General features: G+C 46.3%; 1 protein-coding gene across 1 annotated transcript; it reads right to left on the reverse strand.

The window, feature by feature from the left end:
- Positions 1-1,688: 1,688 nt before the first annotated feature.
- On the reverse strand, positions 1,689-22,601 carry LOC104523689 (protein transport protein Sec31A-like). Its single transcript, XM_029084590.1, has 11 exons — positions 22,584-22,601; positions 21,920-22,093; positions 21,230-21,403; positions 17,409-17,501; positions 16,610-16,739; positions 15,233-15,589; positions 9,892-9,950; positions 7,555-7,827; positions 6,672-6,791; positions 3,712-3,783; positions 1,689-2,430 (listed from the first exon to the last, which is right to left on the reverse strand). The coding sequence occupies exons 1-11, from the start codon at positions 22,599-22,601 to the stop codon at positions 2,251-2,253; spliced, it is 1,650 nt and encodes a 549-aa protein (XP_028940423.1). The 3' UTR covers positions 1,689-2,250.
- Between the last annotated feature and the right edge of the window lie 96 nt (positions 22,602-22,697).

The following is a 22,697-nucleotide window of genomic DNA, read 5'->3' on the forward strand; positions in this document are numbered from 1 at the left end:
CTGCAGCGTTCCTAGCCTGTGCAATGTTTACATCAGATTTGTTTTCGGATAGGGCAGTTCCCCAACATACAGATCAGGAATGTGGGTTTGCTGTTTAGTAACTGTTTTCTCTGCCCAGAAGGGAGCATATGCTAGACTAACTGGGCTACTGAGAAGGTAGGGGGGGCGGTCTTGCTGCCAGAGCTGTTTCCCTCCACAACTATGGAGGGGAGGTGGCATATTTTGGGAAGTGTGTCAGAGACAGTATGCAAAGCAGTGGCATCACTCCCCATAGTCAACATAAAATCATGGCATGGTTTGGGTTGGAAGGGACCTCAAAGATCACCTATTTCTAGTCCCCCTGCCATGAGCAAAACAGATTCAACACCACTGCCCTGGGCAACCCCTTCCAATGTCTGATAACCTGTTCAGTAAAGAAATTGTCCTGTGTTACTAAGCTGTCCCAATTCTGCTTTTGCTGCAGATGGCAACGTTTCTGCTTCTGTGCAGCCCCTTTCCTCCTGCTTTCCCTGTTACCAGGGCCACAGCATTGCATTCCAAGCTTGCTGAAAGTAGTCCTGGGGGAAGAAAGGTGGAGCACAACAAGGTGTTATGGCTCTCGCCTACATCAGGAGGTGCTGCAAAATATTTACTAGGTGAAGTAGTCCATACAATCAGGAGGGCTGGTGACCTGAATGTTTTTCCCACCGAGGTAGACTGCGATTTCCTTAGCACCAGTTTGTGGCAGTATTAACATACTTTGTGTTTCTGATGTAATTCAGCCCATACTAGAGCCTGCTGGGAGAGGAGTTTTTATTAAGGGCATGGATGAATAAAGAAGGAAACCTGCAAACCTTCCCAATGCCAGGAACAGAATACAATCTACTTATAACACTGCTTCGAAACCTATAACCTAGGTCAAGGGGAAGAAAATTACTCCAATTGTTTCTTGAGCCCTGAAACAAAGCAACTCCAAACTGATGCTTTTTGTTCACCAATTATAAGAGCTTATGAGTTCAGAAAATGCTGTAAAGGAAATAAAACTAAGCTCAGTTTTGTCAGAGGAATAGAACTGTTTTGCCTGACACATCTGTAACTCAATCAGTTTAAGTCACAGCAATCAGCAATGATTTGCATTGTTACTTATAATATTTCTGACAGTATGCAATACCCAATCTACATTCCACAGGCACTGATACTTGTGGTAGTTTTCAGGCAAAATTGTGGTTTTTTTTTTTAAACATGGACATTTTTTCCAGCTGCTGTTCTTCCTAGACATACTTGCTATTCATGGCACACTATTTCAAATTTTTAAATTTTAAAGCCAACTCCAACTGTGCCACAGGAGAGGACAGCACCCTGTGACACTCACCTGACCCAGCTTGCTACTGGCCAGCAGAAGCAGCAATCTCCAAGTTCAGGGTACTGCAAGAAACAATTTGCACTTCACTTACACACTAAGTATCAGTGTTTCTGTACAGCTGAAACCACTCTGAATTATTTCTGCTCTTAGCTTTTAAAAATACAGAGGTGTTCAGAATCCTTGCTGAAAAAACCTTTCCCTGAAATGCAGATCTCTCAGTATAAATGTTAAACAGAGCTTCTAGTGATGAACGTGGAGAAAAAAAAACCCTCATGCCTAGGACGCAACAGGAAGCTGTCCACTGTACTCTGGGTTCAAAATCTAAGTTGCACTTCATAAAGACATGTTTTAATAAATTAACATTTATTGAAAATATCACATTAGCCTTTATTTTGCTCATTTGCCCCAGTGCAAAATTAAGCTATTGAACATGTAATTTGTAATAACAAGCAGCTTCATAAAAATGAAAGACCAAGTACACTTATAATACGATCAGACTCTTTAATCTGGTGGATAAGGAACAGTGGGGTGGAAGGAAATAATCTGTTTTAGGGTCTGATACACAACCTATCTTGTTGTTTTAACACATATATCTTATTAAAAGCCACTGTTTAGCAGTTTAACATGCATCTAAAAATTGACAATATGGGGCTTCATCCATTAAATATACTATTTGTAGACAAGAATCATTAGGGATGGGAAAAGGATTAAAATAAAAAGAAAAGCACCAGGGCTCCATGGCCCTCCTAGAACAAAGTATTTTGCAGGGAGAGCATAATGCCATTTGTCAGCACTCTACCGTGACATGCCGTAAGGACCAGCAGTTGGTCCATTTCCTGCATGTTTGCTGTAGAAATGCACTTCTTTGGAAAAGCAACCATCCAGGCTTTGCAAACGCAGGGTTAACTTCAGACACCCAGCTTATTGGCCTGGGTGAGGACAACTTTCAGAACAGGCATGAAAGCAGAGGTCTCGCTGAAGTTGCTGGTGCTGACTATGTGTGTGTGAATGTTCAGTCCTTCCTGGTAGTTGCGGGTTTCGATGCTCTTCACAATGTTGTGCAAACCGCTAATGATGGTTGGAGAGAGCTGCAAGGAAGGCAGGCAAAGAAGGTCAGCAGAAAGAAAAATGAGCACCTACACAAGTACTAGAAAACCAGAAATCCCAAGTGTGACATTTGGCCTTCAGGAAGATGCAGCAATTAGTTCCTTTCTTTACGGATAACCCTTTTCAGAGCTGTACCTCACTGGGAACAGTCACTGGGAAATCTAACAACAGATTTCAACCCAAATGTACCTTCTCTGCAGTACCAAAAAGCCCTGCCAGCCTTCACTGCCAGCCCCTGGATGCAATCCCCCGAGGTGGAGACCTGCTGTGACAGACTGTGGCACATAAAAAATCCCTACTGAGCTTTAATGTGCTTGGGGTAAAGTTAATTGCCCAGCAAAGATGGCCTGACAACAACAGGGTTAGACCAATCTAATCCAAAAGTATTAAGAGATCTAAGCCCAGTCCTTTATATCTGCCACAGACCTCCTGGAAGGCTTTGGAAAAGTCACCAGATCTTCAAAAGTACTTGCACATCTGCCTTCCAGTGAAGCCAGTGAACCTCCAACATCTAAGTCTGCTGGTTTTTGGGTGGGTTTTTTTTTTTACCTCAGGCTGCTATCACAGAATGGTTGGAAACGACCTTAACTATCACCTAGTCCTAATCCCCCTGCGATCAGCAGCAACACCTTCCACTAGAGCAGGTTGCTCAAAGCCTCATCCAACCTGGCCTTGAACACTTCCAGGGAGGAGCAGCCACAACTTCTCTGGGCAACCTGGGCCAGTGCCTGACCACCCTCACAGGAAAGAATTTCTTCCTCATATCTCATCTCCATCTCCCTTCTTCCAGTTTGAAGCCATTACCCTTCATCCTATTGCTCCCTGCCCTGGTCAAAAGTCCCTCCCCAGCCTTCCTATAGGAAGGCTTCCTGTTCTTCCCTTCTCTCACTTCCTGCTGGGAGTAGGGGAACTCACTGTGCTGGCTCATTCTGCCAGCAGCTGGGGACAGGGACCCTCTCCTAATACATTCACCCAGTGCCTACTGCCTCAGCACAGTCCCTGCACAGCACCACGAAACTCATGACATGACCTCAAAACAATGTAAAGTCTGCACAGGCAGTTGGGCCCAAGCACTCTACCTGGTCATTTCTGGCAAATGCATGGAAACATACAATAAATGGATTTGAAGCTTGCTTCCAGAGAAAGAACAAGCACCTGCTACAAATTGCTGAGGTGTCCATGGCACCAATGAAGTTCTTGGCCATACCTGCAATATTTGATGTGGGGAGAGGGGCAGGGGAAAAAAGTAAACCAGAACTTACTGTCTGTTCCCTAAGTTTGTCATATAGAAACTCCAGGCGTTTATTTGCATCATCTAGTTTCCTCTTGGTTTGCTGCAAGGGAAATAAATACATTAAAACACAGGGATTTTAAGAACATCACATAGATCAGTGGGAAGAGGTCCAAGCAGCACACAAAATTATTTTCTCAACATTTTCTTAACACATCATTTGATTTCTTTGTACATTTCTCCCCTAATTTTGCTAGGAAAGACCACATGGTGTGACTGTAGTTGTCCACATGGAACTGTTCTAGTTAGCTACAGAGAACACTAAACTGAGGAGGTGCATCCCAAAAGCCACTGGTCATTTGCAAAACCTACTGTTATAGCTGATATGGGAAGTAACAGAATTCTGAGTTGCAGCGTAGATTTTTCTCCTGTGGTTCACTGGCAAAGCATAATGATAGCTGGATAAAGTTATTACTGGAATCAAGTATCCAGCAAGGCCAACGAGAGCTTAAGGGCACATGCAGTCACTGAAGTCTAAGTTCGTATAACTCAAGTCATAATCTATAGCAAATCCTAATTATATTTGCCATTATATGATTAGTAAAACCAAGAGTCTAAGTTTTTACTATCAACAGAAAAACTAATAGCCTAACCCAAACTGTCCTTACAGATCCTTTGTGCTTCCATGATTTTATATAAACTACCTACTGATGTGTCTGGAACTGTTTTGCCACCAAAGGCTATTAAAATATAACCCCAGTATTTTCCACCTGGAGTGCCACAGCAGCTGCTAGAGAAATGCATTTTTATCCCCCCACCTCCCCCTTTTATTTTTTAAACAAACAGCTACAGAAATTGAAGATTTTAATTCAGAATAATGAAACAATACTAAAGCATCAAGGTTTCAACAGAAGCACAAAAAAAGAAGGTGATCAACAGCAACAGAAACAGCACCAGTGCACTTGAGTAATGGAACTGCCTCCTAAATCATTATGCACATCAATCCATCTTCACTTAAGATAGTGCCATTTCCCCTGGCAACTGGAAAAGTTTCCCTGGATTAAATAATTGCCTTGAGAGAAAATAACAAAGCCTACAGGAATGCTCTAGCTCAGGGGTAAAGACAGACTGGAGGCTGCCTGCTGTGCTAGAAATTAGGGAAAGCTGTTTGGATGGCAAAGGGCATAAAGGAGAAGACAGCACATGGATCTCAGGGCAGATGTGGAAAACCCCTCAGCAGTAGTTCTGTTGTCAAGGAACAGACAGGTAAGGAAAAAGTACCCCAGGAGGAGCAGATAAGAAACAGGCTAATTCTTTTGGACTGGCTAAATCTTTCAGATCCATGACTTCAGAACATTTGTTTCACTGGTGTACATGCTATTTTCACTTCACAGATGGCCAACTAGGGCAAAGAAGAATAAATTGTCTTTAGTAAATAGCAAGACATCTCTCCAAAGGAAATTAAGTGGAAGTAGTACAAACTGGTTGTTCTCCTCACTCTGCTTCCTGTTCCCATTTTCCCCTGTGAAATGTAATCACTGAGTAGCACCCGTGTTTGTTCTGACAATAACTGATGTATACAGTCAAGGCGGTGTCTCGCAGTGCTGTGTGCCAGAAACGTTTGCTCTGCCTAAGAAAATCAGAGACTGAACAAGAAGCAAGCAAAATGTGTTAGCAGAGCAGAAAAGCAATCCCTGGGCGCAGATGTGAACTCAATGCTTTCACCTTCTTTGTGTGTCTGGGAGAAGGAAGACTTAGAGGAAGAAAAGGTCAAAGGGTCCGTGCAGTATACGACTTCTATCCCTGCACTCTACAGCCTAACCTTTAAAGAAAGGATTTTGAGCGGCTGAATGCTACTGAACCTCATGAGGTCTATCCAAAGAAAGGTCTACGGCCTTGAAAAGCTTCTGTAAAGGAGCACGTGGGCGAGTCCACCCTGAAACTGCTAGGCTGAGACCCCAAGGCCAAAGGAGTAGCTACATGCAAATGTCAAGTCTAACCTACAGAACCATCTGAAATCGTACAGCGGACGTACGACAGCAGTGACACCCAACACCCAGTATCCGTCCAATGCCACTGCCACAGAGCCCTCAGGCAGCTCAGCTCCCAGTTACCATAACCAGGAGCGTGAGTCCGTGCTGCTGACCAAGCACATTCAGTGCACAAAGCCTCTGCACACCACCAGCCTGTTTTTCATCATCCACCTTTCAGCGTGCGGCAGGCACGAGCTGAACAGTCAGCATCTGGGCTTTGGGGTAGTGTGTAATTTATTGACTGCTGGAAATAAATGGGAGGCTTTGGGACACACGGCTCGTTCACAAAGTACTGACTGCCACAGGAAATATTCTTCCTCTCCAGCTCCAGTGGTCACGTGAAAGCTCCTAACCTCCCACTTCTCTGCTAGCCGTTGCTTCCTTTTGAAATGAGGTTGTTATCAGAAATCACAAACCACAGATCAAAATCTGAGGTGTGTACTCACATATGTGAGCCTCAGCTCGGCCCTGGCATAATACCAGCTGCTTCCTGCCCTGAATTATAAGAAGGAGTTCAGCAAATGTACAGGGCTTGCCTCCACAGTGATCATATGACAGAAGGAAGGACAGCCCTTTCTGAAGGTTTCAGAATTTTTAATTAATCTATTTTTCAAACACAAACCTCAACTGCAACCAATTCCAACCTTCCTCCTTAGAACAGAGCAGCAGAGGGGATTGTAATGGCTTCATTCCCTGCCCATAAACAGCACCATTGTGCTCTCTATGCCAAAGGCTGTAAAGATCACAGTTACTGGGACAGCTGGGCTGTGTTCCGGCGCCAGACTGCAACGTCCTATGTGCATATGGATTTTCCACACATTGCTTGTGGCTGCTTGAAGCAGCCTTCAGAAGGAAAAAGCTATCTCAGGAGAGGCTGTGATGGCTAATTGTGCTGCAAATATCAACCAGAGCATTCACCCAAACCCAGGAGTACTCTGGGAACACTGCAGAGACCTACCGGATCGGAGGCAGACAGCAGGCACCTCTGGATAAGAGCTTCAAATGTTGTCTTCAGGATAAGGTGCTCCTCAGGGATGGGCTTCTTGGTAATCTTCTCTGTTGGCAGTGCCTGAACATGCTGAGAAACAGAGACCAGATGAGGCTTTTCCAGGTCACTGTGACCACTTGTTGTTTTCAGCTAAACAAAGTGGCATTATTAGCCAGCTTGGCACAACTCCTGTTTCTTTCCTGTGGGTGTGTGGAGGTGACATTATCAGCATTTGTTGTCACTCCCTCTGGAGAGCTGTGAAGCTACAGAACAAAGTAGCTTGTTGGTCCATAGTGACTAGAGTATTAACTGCAAAGAGGTAAGTGAGACTACTAACTATTGTAGACTCTCTCTAGGTGAAGACTAGAGGTGTGTACTGGGGACACATAACTGCCCTTATGAAAAGTCTTGGGGAAGGACTTTTCATAAGGGCAGTTAATGACAGAACAAGGGGAAATGGCTTTAAGCTGAAAGAGGGGAGGTTTAGATTAGATATTAGGAAGAAGTTCTTCACTGTGAGGGTGGTGAGACACTGGAACAGGTTGCCCAAGGAAGCTGTGGATGCTCCTCCCTGGAAGTGTTGAAGGCCAGGTTGGATGAGGCTTTGAGCAACCTGGTCTAGTGGAAGGTGTCCCTGCTGATGGCAGGGGGGTTGGAACTAGATGATCTTTAAGGTCTCTTCCAACCCAAACCATTCTATGATTCTATGAAGACTACAGTAGCAAAATGCCAGTATGGTGCAAAGCCAGCGACTAAAACCTCTGAGAGGTACAAGAAACACCCAACAGAATCCCAGCCTGCAGGGCTCTGCTGATGCACAAACCAAAACCGTGTGACGCTGTGGCTATGTTACCTGGATGGCATTGCCGATTGGGGCTCCAGGGGCTCCCTCCATGCTGGGTTTGGAAACAGTGGGTGGCATGATGCACGGCCCCAGGGGCTGGGGAGCAGAGGGGTAGCCACCCTGCAGCACCGGCTGCCCGGCAGGGAGGTGCGGAGGCTGGAAGCTGGGTGCACCCGTGGGTGGTGCTGGAGCTGGAGGCTGCTGCATTTGAGACTGTGGATCCGCCAGCGGGTTCATGATGGGCGAGGTGATGGGAACTGGAGGCAGGAAGTTATCAGGGACCTGGGGAAAAAAAAACAAACAAGCAGTGTCTTTACGCTGCCACACCCAGCTCTTACAGACTTCCCAACCCACAGCGATTGAGAGCTGTGCCAAAGAGTGCTCAGCCCCCAGGATACAGAAATAAGAGGGGTAGGTAACAGAGGATTTCACTCTGGCTACACAAACCCATTCCTCCAACTACAGCTGGACAGTAAGAAGTGCCCTGGGGCAGTAATAGCCTCCAGTGTTTCCAGTTCTGTGTGCTCTGCCTGTCCTCCTGCCCAGCCTGCCCCTGGCCACTAGACCTGCGTAGAGCCATGTTAAACCAGAGCCACTCTCCCTCTGCAAAGGGCACAAAACAGGTTTGTCAGATCAGCACTAACAGAAGAGCTGTGCTAATGAAGACTAACCCACACTTACATCTATTCTTACTAATGACTCATTATATTTACATTTTTGTGTCTCACTTTCAAGAGTACATTTTTGTCCATGCGGTACATAGGTCACGGCTATTTGCACTAAAGAGATTGTGAGTGCATTTCAGATTCATCCCTAAACATCTGGCAGCCTTTACACAGGGGCATTTTGGAAACATTTCATAGAGAGAAGAAAAAACAACAGAAGCTACCAGCCTCTGCTACGCATCATATAGGCATCTAAAAAAAAAAGAGCTCCCACAGGAATGTGCACATTTCTTTGGGTGTGCATGGAAAAAAGGGAAGATTACAGAACCCTGAATGCTACCCTAAATGAATGATGCCAGAATTAGACAGTGGTTTGGGACAGCAAGAAAAATATTCCCAATCCAGCACCAAAGTCAGTTATAAAAGCAATGAATTACAGCAATACACTTTTGAGTGGTGGGTAAGGTCTTACGTGGAAAGCCGTTGCAAATTATGCTGCAGCTTGAAATGCCAGACAGTTCTTCTATTTGACAATAGCTCATGTGACAAGTCATTTTACAATATCCTAAACCACCCCCTCATACAGTGGACATAAGGGAAACAAACACAGAAACATTTCTGGCAGAGGTTTGTGATACCCAACATGGAATGCAACAAATACAGCTCCTCACTTAGAAAGGATCCCAGACTCAAGCCCTGGCCATGGCAGAACTTCTGGCTGTGACACACACACACAGCAGCAGCAAAACCTGTTTTACAGAAGGGCTTGAGCTCTCAGGTCCAGCAGTTATTCTCACTGACAACTTTCCTCCTTATACTTAAGAGCTTGAAGCTCCCCTGAAAAAAAACGTGCCGGCTGCTGTGTGACAGACGTCCCAGCAGTGGGGCAGTCAGGAGCGCACAACACATCCCTTATCCACCTCCAAAAGCTTCATCTTGAACTGCAGAGACCAAAACCCAAAGGCTAAGGGAGACTTCTGCCTTCACCATCACCCAGACCTTATCTTGCCTGCTCCACCCTTTTTTTCTTTTCCTTTTTCTCCCCACACTTTACACACTCCAAACTGACTCTTGCTTCCCAAATGTACCAGGCTCAGCGAGCAGCAGATGACACTGACTGCTGTGGAGATACAGAAGACTACAGCAACACCAGAGGATGGAAAGGCTCATGCTGCTCTGAGCCAAGTGTCCCCAGTTACTCTGTCCTGCTGCAGTCTAAATCCGTTTTACAAAACATTGTCTCCATTACAAAAATTGTCTTACTCTCGGCAGATCTCTCAGGGTCAGACCCTTAATCAGGATAAATTGCTTTCAGCTCCAGCAAAATAAGTAATCTGTAACAATTTGCACTGCTTCATCATTTTGCTTAAGTATTGTCTCCTGCAAAACTCATCTGCTTTCCTGCAGATGAAAACAGTCTGAGGGATTTTCTTCAAACCAGAATCAATAGTATTATTAACAACCACAACTTTAGCAAAAAGCAAACGACTGCTTTAGAGGCTTAAATATTTTGAGAGAGAGAATGCATATTGGAGAGACATAAATCCCATTTCTGCTCACGAGGTGCAGCTTTTGTTTGCTGCTAACCCTTCTTTTTCCTTTGTCTGCCAACAAGTTTCCCAGGAGCAGCTTAAGTTACTGCTTTTCAAGTGGTCAGCACTCAATTGATTTCCTAGAGTACCTTCTTCTTCTTGGCAGCTCTGTTCAGGGCAGGAGGATCGTTCCAGCCGTTCTGAGGCCCTGGGACAGAAAGAAAACAGACTGTAAGTACCTCAGAGGAGGGCAATGATGCCTTCCTGAGCTCAGCTGAACCAGCTCCCCTCCACAGCTCTATGGCAGGGGCTTGGCAGGGGCTGCCCTCACCTGCCTCCTCCTCTGCCCGGCACTGGGGGCCAGAACATCTCCTGCGCTAGTCAGAGCCTCCCAGCACCCCACAGCCATCAGACCCTTTGGGTTCTGCACCCATTGTGCAGGTCTGGGATCCTGAAAAACTGTTCTCAAGTTTGATAGAAGTTGCTTTATTTTTTTTAATAATTAACTTTTTATTCTCTTGCAGAAAAAAACCCACTTTCACTAGACATGCCCTTTGAAAAGGCAGACAGTTGCCTACTATGCCCAAAACACAGCTCTGCTACACAGACTGTACATGTGAAGACAGCTTCAGTTATCAGTGAAAGTTTTTCCCATCTGTATCATATGAGAAGAAATGAGAATGGTTTTTAAACCTTTTTTTTCCTCCCCATGATCACTGTAACATTATTATAAACATCAATCAGCAGCAGAGATGTCAGAAACCACGGGTGAATGAGAATGCTTTCAAGCTGCATCCATCTCCCAAAAGCTGCTGCTGCTGCTGCAATTGCATACTGTGATGGATTTATACATGACAGTTAAAACACGTTTCCCAGCAACACAACACAGAAAGAAGAGGCATAAGAGGCAACAGGAGCCTTAAACATTTCAGGACAGATTCACCCAGCCACCCTGAAGACACAAAAAAGCCATAAAACCACATTTCCCCTGCCAGCTAAAGCGTGTTTCCGAGTGCTTTGTGTCCCCAAATCAGAGCAGAGCTGCTGGAGCAAGGTGGCAAAATCTAGGTTTTTGTACCGAGGGCAATTTGTTTGAAACTGGAGGAAGCACAGAGGATGTTGGAGCAGATTCACTCCGAGTTCAGAGTGTTGCTCTGTACCAAACCTTCTGCTCTTCCCAAGAAAGCACACACCGTGCAGCTGCGAGATTTGTACAGCAAAGCTCACATCAGTGCATTAGAAATAGTTCCCCATCTATCTCACCATGAAGCACATGGAATCAGGACCACAGCGTCATATCTCAGCATTACCATGGCCTTGCCGAGTAATCAGGATTGATTGCACAAAGCCACAAAAAGCCAACAAAACCAAATCCCCGCTCAATGGACTTTTTCACCACAGTGTTTTTCGCTTAGCAGATGATAAATTCATCTTAGACAGCAGAGCTTAACATCACTGCAGAATTTGCTCAATTTATCTTAAATTTCATTTGCTCCTAAGCTTTTGTTAAACAAGTTTCACATCCAGAGCACGTTAAAGGGGTAAATGAAAAACAATTTAAAGCCTCTTTCACATCTGCTTTCTCTTTACACCAAGGGCAGTGCCATCTCCTGACAGCCATATGCCCCAGCGGCTCCTCTGTTCCTCCCTATCTCAGGGTATTTCTGATATAGGAAGTCATAACTTCTGCAGTGCTGGTAGTGGTAACACATTAAGAAAATTTCCCAGACTGTTATTGCTGTTAATTTCCTGGAATAATTTGCTTTAAAAAAAGAAAACCTGAGTATTTGTTTCTGTGGTTAAAAACTCCAGATAGGTCGTTATTGATTTTAATTAAGGAATTAAAAATTGATTTGATTAAAGTCTAATTGGCAAACAGCATCACATTTAATGTTCTCTGAAGAACACACAAATTACTGATGTCTGTTCAATTAATTTCATGTAGTGGCTGTAATTATTTTCAGGTTAGGTGGTACCTAGTTCACCTGCGAAGGGAGAGGCCTGGTCTTGAGTTGGTAGGCTTTCTGCAGATAAGATGCAAAGAGAACTAAAAAAAAAAGATTTTCTCCAAAAATAAAACAATTGGTCTGTAATTTTTAATTAGCAATTTAGTTTCAATAAGCACGAGAAGACAGGAGAAAAAAAATGTCTAACCTAATTACAATGCTAGTTTACAGAGAAGTCATCTGACCAAACCGCCCTGTGGAACTGCTTTTGTCTGCCTTCCCTGAAACCAAGCCTGTTGCTCTGTCCATGCAGAAAATCAGTGTTTCTAGTTGTTTCTAACAAATGTGGCAGAATCCTGGCCTGCTTTCTTATCTCTTCTGTTGTTCTCATTTTCTATTCCTGCCAGCTAGTGCAGCTGACAGACCATTACTCTTAGCAACAATCTTCTCACCATCTTTTTACCATTCCAGAAAGCTTTTCAGGAGATGCTTAAAGTATTTACTTCAAGGTGGACATCAAGTATTTTCCCAAATCAAGGCAGGCAAGCAAAAAAACCCAAAAAAACCCACACCACAAACCAAAAAAGTCTGTTCATGCAGCAGCTTGACACTCACGTGAAAAGACATGCTGCCTGCTCAGATTTAGCAACAAATCCAAATGGCAAAACACAGCCAATAAAACCTTTGCCATTTCAAAGAGAAGAGGAACATTGGGGATAAGACAACCCCTGTCCCTGGGGTTGGTCTGATGCACTTACAGCTCTGGTGCAAACCCTTCCTTTAGTTCAGAATTCTCTATCACAATTTGAAACGAGATCCAAGACTCTGAATTAAAACTCCCTTGGAAGCAGGTTCCAAGATCTATCATAAAACAAAGTGAGATAGGTTGAAAATGAAATGTCATGTGGGCTTTGCTTGCTTACTGGAGCTCCAAGCACAGCTTAACATATAACAATACTGATGTTATATGCATTTGCAAAAAACCAAAACCAAACCCAGAAGATATTTATAGAACTGTTTCTTTAAGTGCATCTTTAAACCCAAGCCAGTTCAAAGGTTAGGTGCTTTTCAAGACGTCAAATTTGACATCTTTTTATCTTCCTTCCTGTAAATGAATCACATTTGCCAAGTGAAACATGATGTTCCTAGATTAGATCACCACCACACACAAAAGCACACCGCTCCAAAGCCAAGATCAGCATCACTATATACTCTGCACTGGAACATTCCAAGTTACAAGTGAGATCTACTTCTGCCTGTAGATTTCTGTGGTTCTCTGGGATCTCATGCCCTCACTAAGCAATGCAGCTACTCTGGAAAATCTGTTGATGGTTAAGCAAATTAAGCATGTACACTGTCATTTCTGCGTTTACAAAGCAAGCTTTTCTTCCTGCTTGTTTATATGGTTTATGAAAGGCATAATCTAAAAATTGGAAGAGGACAGAGTGTGGTCTTCAGATACCTCTTATCTTCTTTTCCACAGCTCTCCAGCAACCCACACTTATGAGCCACCTGGCCTTGGCACCTCAGAGTCCACACGTGGCATTTCAGCCCAAGGCTGGTGTTTGCCAGGAATCAGAGATGATTCCTAAGTTTGGGTTCCTGAAGGCTTGACACCTTGTACTGGCTGCCTTCTCACCACAGCCACTGGGAAAAACACAAGCAGCACTGAGAGCTCTCAAAGTTTTATAAATGCGTAGTATGGACAACTTTTCATTTTCAAAGGAAATCTGGCAAGGCCACGCGGGTAACAACTGCTTCAGTTCCCTGTATGTTAAAGTGACATAGGCAAGATGTGTTAGACTACTGTCTTATGTGGATTACACACTTTTACTAATTACCTAGTATCGTCATTAACATCCCTAATTTCTATTGTCCAGAGTACAGAGCTTCACCTGCTCTGAGTGCACCACATGGACTAGGTCACTTCACTGTTAATGCAAGAAATGTAGCAAGTGACAGATCTGAAGTGACTGCCAGTGACGCAAATCGAGTAACAAAATGGATAAGAAAGAACAATTTTCTTGTTCCTTGCATTTATTTGGAGGCACAGAAGCTATATGCTGTCTGCATTATAATGTGCTACTTCACATCCCAGGCCTAGAACTGTATCCAACGCCTCCTCCTCTGTCCAAATTAATAATTCCTCTGGCTTAGAGATCCAAGTTTGACATGGGGTCAGGAAAAGTCATGGTACAGCATGTGCAAGAACAGGTAGGACACCCAACCTGGTTGCAGGATGGAGAGAAAAGGCCTCTTCTCCCCTTGCAGCCCTGGCAGCTGCCCTACATCAGTACTTCTCATTTTTTGACAGAGCAAAAGAACAGTTCTCCCCAAAACACATGTGTGCATGAAGGCAATGCCATGAGAGGTGTGGGCTCCTAGCCTCACAGACATCAGGAGCACCTACTCACAGGACTGCTGCTGCCAAGACAAAGGCAATATGCCTTTTCTGCACAGCATCACACCTAACAGGCTTCTTTTAAAAGAAGAGAGGGAGTCACACTGGTGTCCTTAGGGCCTGTCAGAGTCAGCATCCCTGGAACATCCCTCAAATCCTGCCTGATAATCCCTCCGCTCCCTACTTCCTTGACACTCCAGCTGGACCACCTGTACGTGAAGTACGTTCATGGCCAAGTTTAGAAAAGGCCTGCTCATACTTCCTGCACAGTCTGATGTATGCAAAGCTGTCGTTTCACAGGCTGCTAAGTGAAGAGACAGGTTTGTTATCACAAGCGAGGTCACCGTCCCACAGCAAACAGTTACGTCCAGGCAGTCCCAAGGAAATGCTGAGCCCCACCTCAGTGCGTGCTCAAACATGCTCTTATGGGTCAGCCACACACACATGCTTTTGCTTAACACTCAGGAAAGAGACACGTAAAAGCATTTCTAAATCACTTCTTATTATCTTTTAAGGCAGTCACGGCTACTGTAAATCCCATTGCACTAAGTGCTCAGGAAAAAAATAACAGAAGTGAACTGATGCCACAGGAAATGCTGTTTGAATTAAATACACTGTCGATCCTGGGTTTGAAATGCTGTTCACAAACCAGGGACACAGGGACAAATAAAATTTGCAAAATTGTTCTGCAAGAAGAATCAGAATCATCTTCTCTGCAGCGATTAGGAAAACTTGCTCATCGTTTTTGTATTTTGCCCTCCAGCCACATAGCAGGTTTGGACGCCAGCCTCACAAAGTTAAAGCTGGGCTGCCATCCATCTGCAGAATACAACAGCCTCGTAACGAGACAACACTGGAGCACCCTGTCTTGGGCAAGACAAAAGCTCTGTGTTTGAGGCAAGGTCTGACTCGTGAGAGAGACAACTGCTCACGCTGCCCAGCAAGTGCTCACTGCACCAACACAGCCATATCACTGCCAGGTGTGCAGGGAAGACAATGTGGTTTAGAAATGCTTTGAACTGGTCTCTAAGCACAAGCAAACTTTGTATGAAGCATTCACAAGGAAAAGGTGCACGTTTAACTGAGTGAGTAATAAAGCAAATCCCTCCCCCTCCCTGCCTGCTCCCCTGTCCAAGCGCAGACCTGTTCTCTGGGATGCAGGAAGGTCACTGGTTGCAGGCAGAGTACCTGTTGGTCCCGTAGGTAATGCATAAGCCACAGAAGTTGTTGGAGGTCCTGGCCTGCCATGCTGAAAGGACGTGCCAGAAGCAGGAAGAGGGAAGGAAGAGACGGGATTCAGGCTCGTTGGGGAGGGTTGAGGCTGCCCAGGGTAGAGCGGGGTGGGTAGGGAGTGGGCTGGGGCAGAGGGCAGGTAGGGAGGGGTGGTGTTAGGGGCAGGGTTCAGGTAAGAGGCCGAAGCAGAGACAGCGAGAGGCTGCTGAGGCTGATAGAGAGCTGGTCCCCCTGTTCCACAAGAGTACTGCTGTGTGGCCTGATACGCTACAAACAGGGAAAAAAAGACATTTAGTCAGTGAGTTCACAACAGAGGAGCACATTTCATCTGCCTCTGCTTCCTTCTCCACCTGACCTCCCTTCTCTTCCTGCCCCTTCTCCCTCAAACCACATAACTGCCCAGCCAAATCCTGGATCCCACAACTCTGCCTGTACTTGCAGGACTCAAAACCTCAGCCTGCCACAGGGAGCCAGAGAAAGGACTGCCTTGGCTGTGAGGACTCCCATTCTCCTCCCCAGAACCACCATGTCACCTGGGGTACGGCTGAGGCACATGGACACTGCTGCTCTGGTTGTTTTCTGAACCACTGCAATCCTCGCAGTGCCTCTTAGGGAAGGGAAACCCCTGCCCCAGGTTTGCACAAAGGGAAGGCTGAGGCCAAGGAGGTGAACAGCAATCTCTGAAAGTGAATGGAAGCTCACAGCCTTTCACTGTGGGCCCTGCAGCTTAACTGCCTCTTCTCTGCCCATCTATGCCCATTATTTTCCTCCCTAGTGCCTGTACTTTCAGTCCCCTGCTTCAAGTGTGTCAGTGCTCTGCCCACTCCCTCACCCACTTCTACTACTGCTCTTGTCTCCTCATCACCCCCTTTCTCATCTTCATGGAGTTCCAATGAGAACTGGATGGCCCAGCTACACACAGATGAGTTGGGTCCCTCTTTGCTCGGCTTGTGCTGCTCCTCCAGGACTCACACTGGGGGGTTTCTGACTCCAGCACACCCTTGGGAAGGGCCAGCTGAGGAGTAAATCTAAGAGCTGTGGGCAGACAGCTTCTCAGCAGAGGAGACAGTGTCTGACAGAGGGCCTGATGTCTGGACCCCACCAAGAAATCACAATCCTCAGATGTCATCTCAGGAGCTTTTTCCTCCCCCAAGAAATGTGGGACTGGCTTGGTCTGAACCCTTCCACCCCCAAGGAAGGGACTGGCTATCCCCAAGTAAACCTGGCTGGCTCATCACCAGGCTGGCCCACCTGGGCAGGAGAGAGACAGGAGCTGCTGCTACTCACTTTGCGGGTACGTTGGCCGGGTCCCTGCTTGTGAGTACATGCTGTAATTAGAGGATGTGGCTTGCTGTGGTGGCATGTTGGGGTTAACAGCACCTGGCATAATAAACCCTGGAGGAGGTGGGTTGTCTCCCTGTAAGAGATTGCAGGAAAAAAGGGTAGGGGGAGATAAGATTCAGTCAGCATGGTAATGCAGTGCTGAAGCAGGATTGTTATAAAATGATCAATTCACATTTTAAGGCCCAAAACCACGTTCCCTGGAAGAACCACCAGCACAGGGGCAAATGTTTCCAACCACCCTGGTGCCTTAAGGTGCCCAGTGTGACATGGAAAGCACAGCCTGTATGTGCAGTGACTTCAGCAGCAGCAGAGCAGCACACACCTTCCCGCACAAGGAAGAGGTCCTTGCCAACACTGCCTGTTATTCAGGCAGTCTGAGAGCACCCTGCCATCCACAGCTTCCAACTAAACAACTCAAACACTGACTCTGAAGCTTCTAATTTCCATGGGAAAGAGAGAAAGGAAAAATATCATCACACTTCAGATATGTCAGTGTGGGACAAGGGCTGAGGGAGGTGCTCAGGGCACACTGAGTTCCCACTCAAGGCTTTCCAGAGCCACTCATCTGGGTGTTGGTAAACAAAAATAACTATAGTAACGTGAGACAGAGGAGCACAACCAGAGCACACCTGGAAGCTGCTCCTTCCACCTATCCATACCAGACTGTGTCAAGCACACAGACTACACCAGGGGACATATCAGGGTGGAGCAGGGGCTCAGAGAGGAATAATGAAGGTTATACCTGTGTGTCAGAGGGACAGCCTGCAGGAGGATGGCTGGGAAGGGCAGTAGGAGTTTTGTTACTCCAGGTAGTGACAGTAGGGGCAATTCTAACCTGAATTGAACAAAGAAATACCAATCATGGAAAACAAAACAATAAAAAAAAAGTCTAAAGGGTTTCATAAAATGAGATGCAAAGAAGTGAACACAAAAAGATTTGCATGCTGGTGCTTGTTACACAGCCATAAAATCTCAGAGGAAGAAGGAAAAGACAGACAAAAATCACTGTGCACTGCAGCCAGAGGGAATTGCAGAGTGAGGACGAAGCACAGCAGAGACACAGCTACAACAGGCTGTGGAGCGAGTGCAGCGTTACACGTACCAGTGAGCCAGGCCTGCCTCTTTCATCACATGTTCCTATTGCAGAAGCTCCCCCCGGGCTACTGCGTGACACTGAACATCACTAATCCCAGCTGGAAGTCCCAAGCTCCATGTTAAATTCAAACATATCACCTCACACCAAAGCAGATTGGTTAAATTGAGCTTAAGGTGAATCAAAAAAAGGTTACAACTTCATATTGAGCTCTTACACATGCACAACCATACATCTTAATGCTAATTGCTACCCAGCCAGTCTCCCACAGCTTCCTCTCCTCTGTCTTCCTTCTCTGCCACTCCAAAGCCCTTCTGTATGACCCTTCTGACAGGACAGAAACCAAGCACATCCTCTGCCTGTGACATCCTTGAGCAAGGAGAGGGCAGTGGGATGCACAGCCAGGGTCAGAGCACAGGCAGAGGGAAAGCTGTGGCCCTGAACTCCTGGCTGGCTCAGCTGGTTCCAGTCTGTTGGTCTCTAACCCTCTGCAGTGCTGGGCTAATGGTGCAGTCAGCTGTACAACAACCACTGTTAATGTCTCCATAATTCATCATTGGAGTAATCTTAGACTTTTCCATTCCCTTTCACATCTGGGTTTGTTTTAGTTTTCTTTTTTTTTTTTTTCCAGATGAAAATAAATGTTCAGAAACCTATGCTGAAAGGAAACCAAGTTTTAAGTACATGTTCCTATTTGGGACAGTAATTAAAGGCTACCTCAAGCTTAAACAAGCCCTCTCTAAACACTTTCTTAAAAGACTGTGCCGTGAATGTGGATTTTAATGATAATTCTTAAATATGTGATTCATAGAGGCAAGGGGTGGAATGTATTGGGTTTGTGTGGCCAGGTTTTGGCAGTGGGGAGGGCATAGGGGTGGCTTCTGTGAGAAGCTGCCAGAAGCTTCCCCCATGGCTGACCTGACACAGCCAATGCCACCGGCTCCAAGACAGTGACAGTGGTAGCACCTCTGGGATAACATAAGAAGGGGAAGAGAAAAAAGCTGCACGTTTTGCAGCCCGAGAGAGAAATGAGAATACGTGAGAGAAACAACTCTGCAGACACCAAGGTCAGTGAAGGAGGGGCAGGAGGTGCTCCAGACACCAGAGCAGAGATTTCCCCTCAACCCGTGGTAAAGACCATGATGAGGCAGGCTGTCCCCCTGCAGCCCATGGAGCTCCATGGTGGAGCAGATGACCACCTGTAGCTCATGGAAGACACCACACCAAAGCAAGTGGATGTCCAAAGGAGGTTGTGACCCCATAGGAAACCCACGATGGAGAAGGCTCCTGGCAGGACCTGTGGATCCATGGAGATTGGAGTACACGCTGGAGCCGGTTTGCTGACAGGACTTGTGACCCCATGGGGGACCCATGCTGGAGCAGTCTGTTCCTGGAGGACTGCAAATCACAGAAAAGACCCACACTAAGCAGTTCATGAGGAACTGTCGTTCGTGGGAAGGACTCATGCTGGAGAAGTTCATGGAGCACTATCTCCCATGGGAGGGACCTCACTCTGGTGTGGGGGACGAGCATGAGTCTTCCCGCTGAAGAGGAAGGAGCAGCAGAAACAATGTGTGATGAACTGACTGCAACCCCCATTCCCCCACCCCCCTGCACTGCTGGAGGGGAGGAGACAGAAAATCTGGAAAACAGTGAAGCCTGGGAAGAAGGGAGGAGTTGGGGGGAAGATGTTTTAAGTTTTGATTTAATTTCTCATTATCCTACTCTTATTTGATTGGCAATAAATTAAATTAATTTTTCCTCAAGTCAAGTCTGCTTGTAATTGGTGAATGATCCCTCTCAGTCCTTATCTCAACCCACAAGCCTTTCATTTATATTTTCTCTCCCCTGCCCAGCTGAGGAGTGGGGGAGTGATACAGAGGCTTTGATGGACACCTGGCATTCAGCCAGAGCAACCCACCACAAAATTCAACAAAACAAGTATCCCAAGACTCAACCATGTCATTTCTATCCGTTCTGGTTCGTCAGCATATCGCTGGGCACCTTCCTGACATAGCACCTGTCCCCTTCAAGCCTTTCCTGTTGAGCACGAGTTCCCTGGAAAGCCAAGAACACAGTTGGTAGCTCACAGTGTGCTTGTGGGGTTGTGATACACCCAGCCTTTCATTAATGAGTAGGGCTTGCTTAAATAATAGTTTGAGGCATTCCTGAAACAGTTGGAGAAAGAGGGAACTCTGGTTTAAAAAGCATTGCTAAGATCATGCCATCTAGAGGACAGCTCCTATTTTCCACAGCCAAACAGGAAAAATGCAGCATTGGTTCTCAAGGCAACTCACTGGTTACAAGGAGGAAGGTCAAAGACACAGGAAAGAAGAGTAGAGTTAATTATTGGCAATGATGCATTTCAAATCATATGCAATAGCATTAGCAAGGTAATCCTGTAGGAAGGCTTTGTCCCTTCTGAAATCTACCTTGTTAACACCTTGGAGAGAAGGTGAAGGCATGCACAATATATCAAGAGGGAGAGAACAAAACCCAGCTCCCCCCCATTATTCAGCCCTTCTTCCTTCCTGCTCCCATTTTTCTGGCAAGCAGTGCTTGAAGAGCACCACTGACAGAGAGACACCTCTGCTTGTGCCCATCTCCTCCGTGAAAGGAGAACACCAGCAGCACTATCACAGCTCTGCTCTCAGCAAATCCCAGCCCAGAGTCCTGGCGTAGAGCAGGGCCACATGATCTCCAGTGCTGCGCTGAGGGATTAGGGACTTGGGGAAGCTCTTTAATGCACAGCCAGGGCTGCCTCCCACACCACACTCTGGGGATGGCCAGCATGGTGTGATGCAGCATCGTCCTCAGGCTAAAGATAAAACCAGGACATCTGCCTCCTCCGTTTCTCCTCTTCCTCCCTGCACCCAGCTCCCTTATTAATCCCATACTCACCAGGTCTCTCTTCTGGGACAGTGGACTCTCAGCCCAGGCCTGCCCCATCCCCTGCCCGTGCTGCCTATACCCCCTTACACCCAGCTACGAAGGTGTTTTCAGAGCAGGTTGTACCCACAACTGCTGAAACATGTCCTCAGTTTGCTACTGTCACTGCTCAGCAACTTCTGCAGCCACCAGCAGAGCTGGGCGGGAAATAACCAGCCCCAGAGGAAGCTGGTGAGCAGCGTGAGCAAGTCCCAAGTCCTGCAGAGATGGGACTAGGAGAGCAAGCACAGAAAAATCCTGCAGTGCTCTGCCACACAGTCATTCTTGGCACTGAAGCACATTTTCAAACAGAGGGGGAAAACACCTAATCTTCAGAAGCAGGCAACTTGACAAGGTGTTTATGTTCCCAGGTGAGGAATAAAAGAAGCATCCATACTGATTGAAAAGCAGCACCAACGACTTTCACCACAAGGCTCTCGGTTGAGGTGCATGATCAAGAGAAAGGAAAAAAAATTCCTCTCTCCATCACTCTCCAGAACTCAGGCACCATACACCTCCGTGACTGCCAAAACCCCAGTTACCTGTTGGTAATACTGCTGGGTTGGAGCCTGGGGCCCTTGCATCTGTCCAGCCACAGGGCCAGCTCGTCCTTTGGGCATGGGCTGTCTCTCATACGGTGCCTTGAGGGTCTCCTGTCCCACTGGGAGCTCCCCTTGAGCTCTGCAAAGCCTGTCCCGTAACAGCATGATGTTTGGCTGCAATCAGAAAAGGAGAGTGAAGGAAGGTTTACTGCACTGCCTGTTACCCAGTGCATCACACCAAGAGGCTGACTGGCCACATGCTGATAAGCTCTCTCTCAGAAGCCTGCTCTGCTTTATTTGATGACAATAAGTCTCTTCTGCCTTATGTGTGCCTGCCTCCCATCTTGGGCTGCATCATTCCCAAGCCAGCCTGACTCTGGATACCAGCTGAAGATGAGAAATCAAAAGAAAACAAGTGTCAAGGTGTATGTTTCACTGTGTCTGACTTGCATGGTGGACAGTTGGCAGCCACTGACTGCAAGCACAGGCATGTGAAACGAAGGAGAAAGAGGCTGTGTACTTCTGCTGGCTCAATGAGGCCAATGCAGGGAGAGGAGAAACAATCTGTCACATCCCAAGGTGCATTTCAAATGGCAGTCCTGCTGGCTAACTGCACCATGCAGAGACCTTGGCTCGAAGTACATCTGTTCACATAGAGAGAGGGAGTAAAAAAACTTGAAGGCCCCGTACCTGGTTGGTGTTTGCAGGAAGGAAGGTCAAAGCTGCAGCAATGCTGCCTTGGGCAGCCAGGAGGTTGGCGTACTGGCTCATCTTCTCAGCCAAAAGGGCCCCCACAGCATTAGAGTCCACAGCCTGGGTGAGCTGTACAGCTTTGCGCAGGATGACAACTTTCTCTATTAAATCCTGGAAGATCAGGGAAAAAAACCCCACCACACAAATGAGAACAACAGGGTGAAGTAGGCTCTGGCTAATGACTGTCCCAGAGGGTTGTTCCTCAGGGCAGCCCTGCAGAACACCTCTCACCTCTTGGAAAGCTCAAGTGCAAGTTTCCCAGACAGTTATAGCTGCATTGAAGCATCAGGTAGAGTTCAAAGCCAAAAGAACTCCTTTTATTGAACAGGATTTCAGGGCCCTATCAGCACTGAGCATGTCCACCAAAAGAATATTTCATTTCATAAAACATCTGGTGAGAACCATGAGAGCAAATGGAAAACACGTCCATCACCACCACTAGTGCTGGGGTGCTGCACATGAGTTTGCAGCACTTTAGTAAGTCAGTTCTTAACAGTCTTAATCAAACGGATCTAACAGCTCCCTTGGGAGAGTTGTCCATGGTTTTCTGGTTGTTACTGCAAGGATGGTTTTCCTGATATTCACCAGGAATATTCCACACCTTGCCCTTCTTGGACATCCCCGTCTTCATTGGGTTTCCTCCTAGTGCTAAGTTACAGGAACATTTTTTCAGTTTTTCCTCACTTTTTTTTCTTCAGTTTTTTCTGTTTTTTTT

This window comes from Antrostomus carolinensis, unplaced genomic scaffold, assembly GCF_000700745.2.
Source record: "Antrostomus carolinensis isolate BGI_N321 unplaced genomic scaffold, ASM70074v2 scaffold15654, whole genome shotgun sequence".
Lineage (NCBI taxonomy): Eukaryota > Metazoa > Chordata > Aves > Caprimulgiformes > Caprimulgidae > Antrostomus > Antrostomus carolinensis.

Bases quoted from the DNA above. Each gene is read 5' to 3' on its own strand.
- LOC104523689 (XM_029084590.1), bottom strand. The intron at 21,404-21,919 runs GTACGGGGCCTT...TTCTGATTGCAG, and splicing joins TTCCTGCAAACACCAACCAG to CCAAACATCATGCTGTTACG. The intron at 15,590-16,609 runs GTGAGTAGCAGC...CCCTGTTTGTAG, and splicing joins CCGGCCAACGTACCCGCAAA to CGTATCAGGCCACACAGCAG.